Source organism: Olea europaea, chromosome 6 (assembly GCF_002742605.1).
Source record: "Olea europaea var. sylvestris chromosome 6, O_europaea_v1, whole genome shotgun sequence".
NCBI classification, from domain to species: domain Eukaryota; kingdom Viridiplantae; phylum Streptophyta; class Magnoliopsida; order Lamiales; family Oleaceae; genus Olea; species Olea europaea.
The window spans coordinates 24,069,599-24,078,113 of NC_036242.1; the positions used below are offsets into that span (position 1 = coordinate 24,069,599).

Sequence of the window (8,515 nt, forward strand, 5' to 3'; positions counted from 1 at the left end):
TTAAAAATTAAATGAGCTCGACAAAAATGCTCCACCCATGACAAGTAATTCTACGCTATAGTCCAGCCTCTTTATCATTGACAATGTTATTTGCAGCCAAAGGAGTTCATCCTTTATTTTCATAATCGATCCCTTCGCTATATCAACTCTCAATGTAATTTAAGTGAACAAAATATTAAATGGGTCAAATTCTCTCATAAACATACATATTGTTGATCAAAATTGATAAAGAACAATGAGAAAAAAAAATGCGGCAACAAGATATTTCACCAAAATGCAATGTTTGAATATAATTATGAATCACCGTCCTCAAACGATATTTAACACCACCGGGATAAGCGCTTGAAGGTTTTTTATGACAAATAGTTTGTAGGAGTAATCAATATCTTAATCCAAATTTAAATCAAACAAAACAAAATTTGGAAAGGAACTTTTAGAAGAAATATTGAAAAATGAGTTTGATCTTTGATTTTGGAAGTGATTGAATGAATTTGATGTTAAAGATATGTTTTCCAATATGAAAACCATTCATACGTATAATATTACAACCTCAATGCACGAAAAGGTGTAAAAACCAACCATAAAAAGTGTGGAACCCTTCAAAACAACAACAGAATTCAAAAGCCAATGGTAACAAAAGTGGTTGATTGTCCTGTTCACTAAATTTGGCTCTATAATTCATAAACTTGGCAGAGCGATTACCCAAGCTCAGGCCATTTTCTGGCCTCCACTCGTTTTGATTCCGCTTGTCTTTCTCATGGTTGATCACTTTTGAATCACTCTCATAATATATGTTGAAAAATATTTTAACACATCTACCACTACCATACTAGGCTCGAGAATAGAGTTGTTCATGCTCTTAGTCGTCTCACTACTATACTTAATTTTAAGAACAATATTGTAGCGGGTATCTACGCTGAAGAATGGCTTTCCAAGTTGTCTTGACTTAGACATGACCTTTTAGGATCTTGTAGCCAGTCCTTCTGATGATCATTATGGTTCCTTGCTATTCACTTTTATAGACGTATGGAATTTTACTTAGGTGTTACAACTCAAGACCCAAGATCGACACAAGTTTTACAGAACAAAAATGAATAACCAAAAGCATCGAGTTCTCATTGATTGGGCTCAGAACACGCATTGTGCCCATCTGTACAACGTTTAATAGCTCACAAAACCACAGCCCAAACCACGACATAGAGGCAGTAACTCAGTGGACCGTATCTCTTCCAAAATACCAACACAAACCCTTTCAAACTAAAACCGAAGAATCACCAAAATTCAACACACTCAGAATCACCAGAAAACCAGGGGTTTACAATCTAAAGAACAAGATTCACGAAGAAGAAGAAAGGGCAAAGACACCAAGTCTTGAAGGAGAGAAGAAGAGACTCAAAAGGTTCTACACACGAAAAGACACAAGAAGAATGAAAACCAATGGGCCAAAATATCTAAGACCAAGTAATATAGAAGAATGATCATCACCGTAGATGTTAGGTTTTGGAGATCTAACGGTCCATAGCCACACACATGTATCATAAGATTTTGGGATAGGTTGTAGCATATTTAAACATTGCGTTATTGGGCAATGGACTTGTCGCATCTTAATATAAGGATTTCATCGTAACTCAAATTGGACTGGAATAATAAAACAATTGGCATCACAGCCCAATATCAGGAACTAAAATAACCAAATTAATACACAAACATATGTGGTGCTAAGCTGTGCGTGCACAACGAGCGTGCTGTGTGGCATACTAAGCACACATGTACTCAATTGAAATCCAAAATAAGCTCCATTATTCATCAACAACCTATACTTAAACAAGATGTGACTATTGAAATTTAATTTTAAATTAAACATTTTCCTCTTCAAAAATGGTAAAACGAGAATAAATAAAATCATCCAGTGATATAATATTCTTAGAGCTTCAAATCAGTATACATAGTTGTTGCACATGAGTTTTTGTTGTGCATTTCTTCTTGTCTGTCATGGCAAAGCCGCATATAGCCTGCAGGTCTCTAGTTTTTTGATAGAAAACATCTTAATTTGAAGCCACCTTGATCCTTAATCCAAAGCATTTACGTCCATGAACAAAAGATAAAGAACATCACTTTCATTTCTTGTGTATTCTTTTCTAAAGCACAGTTTGCCTTAAGCCTTAACCATTTAGAATGCTCAATTTTACGACTCACTTTATTTCTTATTTCTTGACCACTACAAAAGGTTGCCGTTTGTTTGAAGACATGATCACACTTTTGACAATTTTTTGTGCCTAATTGGACTGGTTTTTGTCAGATTTCTGCACAATGTTGTGAGGAATCCATTTCGTACGATAAGTAATGCGATCACAAGGAATAAAAGGGCCCTCTTACAAATTTATAATATAAATTCATAGAAACACAAAAGAAAGCTTTAGCATTAAGGAACAATCGTTGAAATATCTTATGGGGTTATCCCATGGTATATTCCCCAGAATTCAACCTCACTTCTATTCAGGAAAGAATTTTCTTACTTGGGTGGGATCTCAACCTCATATGTTGATCACTGAACCCGAGTTAGGTAAAGAAATACTAATAATAAACAAGGTTAGTACTCAAAAATGAAAATTGACGGCGTTATGTAAAAGCGGTGGGAGATGGGCTTGTTGTAGCAGATGGGGAGAAACGGTCAAAAGTACGAAAACTGGCTAACCATGTTCTTTCTGCAGAGAACTTGAAGGTATTAACTTCTTTCTGTCGAGTTTTAATTAACCGAATTTGAAAATAATAAAATTTTAAGAATAGACTCATGATATTCCTTTGTTCAGGATATGCTGAAGAAATGGAGAAAATATAAAGGTAAAGAGATTGATGAATTTAGGTTTTTTATTTCAGAAGTGATTTCCAGGACAGCTTTTGAAGCAGCTACTTGGAAGGGAAGAATATATTTGAAATGTTAACAAAGTTGGGACTCTTAGTTGGTAGAACTACCGAAAAGATTCGATTTCCGAGCATTGAGTAATTTTCCCGCTCTCTATTTAAGCAGCATATTAATGAAGATAAAATATACACGTCAAGCCATTAATCTTCAGGCTGATCGTTGTAGGAAAATTTTAGTTTTGAAGACAAAATGGAATCAGATAAGATCGAGCAATCACTTCAGAACTCGATACTGGCAATAGTGAGGAAAAGAGAAGAAAATGTAATGACTAAGGAAGCAGCCAATTTCGTAAGTGACTTTCTTAGATCACTCTAAAGGTTCACCATGATTCTGTTAAGAAAAAAAGAATATCGGTAGACGAAGTAATTGATGACCGTATGGTGTTTAATATTTAACATTGACATGAAACAACTCCAAGGTTATTGTCTTAGACTTTTCTTCTCTTAGCAATCAACACAGCTTGGCAAGAAAAAGCAAGAAAAGAAGTGATTGAACTATTTGGAAACGAAAATCCAATTATCCAACAGAGGAAGGCCTTGTCAGATTGAAGAATTAAGTATAACATCATTTTGAACTGAAATTCGCATCCACTAATAAATGCGTATCAGTGCATGCATGCATAAATACGACATTAAAAAAGTGACCAAGATAATTTGGTGGAATAGGGCCAGTCTTTTCCGCTTTTTGCATCCTTTTGTTCTCTATTGGGCCTCGGCTTCAATGCACTCCACTCTGCTCTGGTCGGACATCGACCTATTTATTCAAGTAAACGTGTGTTACGAGCTACCTACTACAACAGTTATGGACTGTAGACATGCGTCGGCCTGCAAATGAAGTAAAAATAGGACTCTTAAAGATCCTCAAGCGCTATCTGTGATTGAATAAATAGTTCTACAAACGAATGGATCATATCGACTTGGAAAATGGAAAGATTTGCACGAGCTATACAATTCATCACCACTTTGTGAAAAATGGTTAGCTATGAATATATTAGATACATGTGACTCGATTGTTGAAATGGTATGTATCCCTAAAAGTAGTTTTTTCACCAATGCAAACAGAAAATATTTTGTTACGAGTGAACAAGATATTGAAGAATTGTCCATACGTAAATTCATAATTATAGATATGGGCCTTTTCCACAAAAAATGGGATTCTTGTGCTACAAAAGATGTAGAAGTGGTGTGGATTATTCAAGAATCGAAGTTAATTTATTTTATAAAAAGAAGATGTCAATAAACTTCTATGAAATGGTTTCATGAAAATAAGCCAATTGTCTTGAACTGACGTCATCGCCAAATTACGTTCACTTCCACCTATGGTTCTCACAGTCAATCCGCAACATGGGGTGCAGATCATGTTTAAACAAGTTGGGAGGTAATAGTAGTAGCACTATGATTTCAAAAATCATATATTTTTCCCAAGGCAAATAGTTATTTGGATGGATTACCGATAAATTTTTTGTGCAGTGACATGCTCCTAGTTGTGAAAAGCTACTAGTGAATGTAGTTGTAACCTGATCATTCTTTTTGTCAAAAACTTGCTACGAATTAAAAGTTATTTGTAACTCTATAAAAAGGTGGTTTTCTCATTGTAGTTCTCAAGAAAATAGTGATACGGAATATATTATTCTTCCGTATTTTGTCTCAATCATCTTCCGTCCGTAGTTCTAAAAAATCTTCACAAATAACCCCCACGGACATGGTACAGTGGTAAAGTAGGAGGGTTATATATATGGAGCATCGGAGGTTTGAATCCCCGGGACAGCTGGAAGGCAATATTTATGTTCGAAGGAAGTTGTCCTGTGGAGGCAGAATTATGATGCACTTTGTCGCCTTTCCAAGGGTCCTTTCCTTACGTCATAAAAGGAGGTCTACAAGGAGGAGACCCACATCCCGAATGTCCGGTCCAAATGTGTATAAGCTGTGACCGCATCCGAATTTACCTATGTGGCAAACCGAGGAGAAGACCGTCACTTCTCAGGATTAGTTAGACAAGAATTGGACACCTGAGTTATCAAAAAAAAATAAAAAATAAAAAAACCTTCACAAATATGTTTGGACAATGAAGAAACGAACCACCACGACCGAACTAAATGAACCGACTTGAATCGAGAAGAAACGTTGTTCTAAAATGTTATTTGATCCCTCTCACTGAATTTAAAATAATTTGGGGACTGCAAATAAATAGTTTTAGCTAATTCTTCAAGTCTTAATCCGGATTGCTAAAGTACAAATGAAATCTGGAAAAGGGAACAAGAATAAAACTTCAGAAATTCTAAATTTAGGTTCGGAAATTGATAATACTTTGATTCAAGGAATTTGGGATGTTAATTTCTGCGTTATATATTTCAAAACCTTATTTAACGTCTATATTAGGACATTGTTTATAAAAATAAATATGTGAATGAGAACTGACATCTAAAAGCGAAATATCTTGAACTGCATTGGAAATTAAAACCTATCATAGATTGCAGAATTATTAACTAAAATTAAAATAATTTTAGGTTCTTGTTTCAATAACATCTCTATTAACATTGAATACAAATGGAAACTCTCAATGTATTCGTAAATGTACACACTAGGTCTCATTTAATTTTTCATTCCATGGGGACGTTAGTAAGCCTTTGGTTGAGCCATATTCTTTGAAAAATAAAAAAATAAAAATGTATTCTTAAATAGTGTTTTGACATGATTTCAATTAAATATTTTTCAATAAAATAATATTACATGCAAATTCAAAAATTTTCATTATTTTTTAACCACACATTTCACATCAATACACTATTCTAAAATACATTTTTATGATAAAAATGAGACTCAAATAAGGGCTAAATGTCATATCAACCTCGACTAGATGATGTTGGTTTCCTTGTTTCATTATAAGGTCTCAATAAACTAAAAGTTCAATATACAGCTAAATTTAACACATTAAACAAAATAAAATCTGAAAACTGGGGAACCATATTTGAAGAGCTTCACGTCAGTGTACATTTTTATTCATAAAACAAATTACTGTTTCATAGGAGTTTAAGTCGTACACATTTCTTCTTGTCTGTTGTGGGGGGGGGGGGGGGGGGGGGGGGGNGCTACATATAGCCTGCAACTCGGCGGCCTCTCTTTAGAAGACATCTCCTTCCTTAGATAATCCAAAACATATAATCCATGAACAAAAAATAAAGAGCATCATTTTCATTTCTTGTGTATATTTATGTTAATTATATCGCCCTGGCATCTTTTTCCTAATTCCTAGGTTCCCTTAACCATTTATAAAGCTTTATTACGATGCAGTTTTATTTCATGTTTGTTTGATCAGTACATAAACAAAGTTAAAATCTTGTCTGAAGCCATGAGCGCACTTCTGGCGGTATTTCTTTGCTTAATCGCACTCATTTTTGTTAGATTTCTCTACAAGGTTGTGTGGATTCCATTTCATGTACAAAATGTAATGCGATCACAAGGAATAAAAGGTCCTCCTTACAATTTTTTTCATGGAAACAACAAAGAAATTGTGAGCATTAAGTTACAATCCATGAAATATCCTATGGAGTTATCCCATGATATTTTCCCTAGAGTTCAACCTCACTTCCATCAATGGATGAAGTCATATGGTATGCAATCAACTTTCTCTCTAAATGTGCGTGTGTGGGCGTTTTAAAAAATACTAAAAGCGAGGGTTATTCTCTTAGCACGATAAAACTGCACGTACTGGGCAGCTCTTCACAGAGGCCTTACAGGCCTCTCACTGTAGTAGCGGGTCCCACCTGAAAAAAAAATATAATAATAATAGCAATAGCCCCCCATGTGTGTTACCTGGCGGGCCTCTGTACATGTAGTATCATTCCTCTGAGCAAATATGGATTTCTAACGCAGAACATCTTTTTCCCCTCTTTCTCACTAGGAAGGAAATCTTCTCTTACAGTCTTCACCTCCTGCTTGTGTATATCTTCCTATATATATATATAATTTTTTTTTTTAAATAAAAATTTAAGTAGTTAAAGTCAACTCATTCATTGAAACCAGGAAAGAATTTTCTTACTTGGGCGGGGCCTCAGCCTCATATGGTGATTACTGAACCCGAGTTAGCCAAAGAAATACTAAACAATAAAGAAGGTATGTACCCAAAAATGAAAATCAGAGGCATTGTGAAAAAGTTCCTGGGAGATGGGCTTGTTGTAGCAGAAGGGGAGAAATGGTTCAAAGTACGAAAACTGGCTAACCATGCTTTCTATGCAGAGAACTTGAAGGTAATTGACTTCTTTCTGTTATATTTTAACAAATCGAATTGAAAAAATAAAATAGTATCAAGGCATTCAAGGTTCATGATATAATTTTTGTTCAGGATATGGTTCCTGCAATCATTGCAAGTGTTGAAACTATGCTCCGAAAATGGAGAGATTACGAAGGCAAAGAAATCGATGTATGCCAAGAATTCGTGGTTTTGGGTTCAGAAGTGATTTCCAGGACAGCTTTTGGAAGCAGTTACTTAGAAGGGAAAAACATATTTGAAACGTTAACACGATTAGGCTTCATCGTTGCCAAAAGTGCTGAACAGTTTCGGATTCCAGGCATCGAGTAATTTTCCAGCTCTCCACTTAAAACAGGATGATGAACTACTTGAAATTAGTATATAATTTTTATTCTGATTATTGCAGGAAAATATTTAAGACCGAGTATGACATTGAATCGGACAAACTCGAGCGGTCTCTTCGGGACTCAATCATGTCGATAATAAAGAAGAGAGAAGAAAATGTAATGACGGGAGAAGCAGATAATTTTGGAAGTGATTTTCTTGGAGCACTGCTAAGAGTTCACCACGATTCTGATAAGAAAAATAGAATATCAGTAGATGATGTAATTGATGAATGTAAGGTATTTTACATTGCTGGACATGAAACAACTAGCAGCTTACTGTCTTGGACTTCTCTTCTGTTAGCAATCCACCCAGATTGGCAAGAAAAAGCAAGAAAAGAAGTGCTTGAACTATTTGTAAAAGAAAATCCAACATCAGAAGGCCTTGCCAGAATGAAGACTGTAAGCATAACATTTAAACACATATTTGCATCGATCTAATATGACAGTAATATTGAGTACGTAGAAAACATGCCATAAGGGCACGTTTAAAATACTGAATTGGACATAGATGAACATCTCATATACTTAGCTACTTTAATCACATGCTTCTTTTCTCTCGTTATGTGTTCAGGTAACAATGATCATCAACGAAGCCCTAAGACTTTACAGCCCGGCAGCAAGTCTCGTAAGAAGAGTGAAAAGAAAAGTTCGACTGGGGAAGTATGAATTTCCAGGGAACATGGAGTTGCATATTCCACAACTTGCACTCCACAGAAACACTGAAATGTGGGGAGAAGATGCTCACCTTTTCAAGCCAGAGAGATTTGCAGAAGGGGTGGCTAAGGCAACAAAGAATAACCCCATGGCATTCCTCCCATTCGGTTCAGGACCCCGAACGTGCGTAGGCCTGAACTTCGCAACAAATGAAGCGAAAATAGCACTCTCAATGATCCTTCAGCGCTATAAATTCACATCGTCTCCAAATTATGTTCATTCCCCTCTATTGATTATCACTCTA

At 35.4% G+C, this 8,515-nt stretch overlaps 1 protein-coding gene across 1 annotated transcript in view; it reads left to right on the plus strand.

Annotated features, from left to right (window-relative positions):
* The first annotated feature begins 3,520 nt into the window (after positions 1-3,520).
* The window catches only part of LOC111395294 (cytochrome P450 CYP749A22-like), a 5,091-nt gene continuing 96 nt past the window's right edge, over positions 3,521-8,515 (plus strand). The window contains exons 1-7 of the mRNA XM_023021275.1: positions 3,521-3,731; positions 3,813-3,943; positions 6,239-6,533; positions 6,946-7,169; positions 7,265-7,497; positions 7,578-7,956; positions 8,129-8,515. The exon at positions 8,129-8,515 is cut by the window's right edge and continues 96 nt beyond it. Coding sequence (XP_022877043.1) covers positions 3,521-3,731; positions 3,813-3,943; positions 6,239-6,533; positions 6,946-7,169; positions 7,265-7,497; positions 7,578-7,956; positions 8,129-8,515 — 1,860 coding nt within the window. The remainder of the gene's footprint in view (positions 3,732-3,812; positions 3,944-6,238; positions 6,534-6,945; positions 7,170-7,264; positions 7,498-7,577; positions 7,957-8,128) is intronic.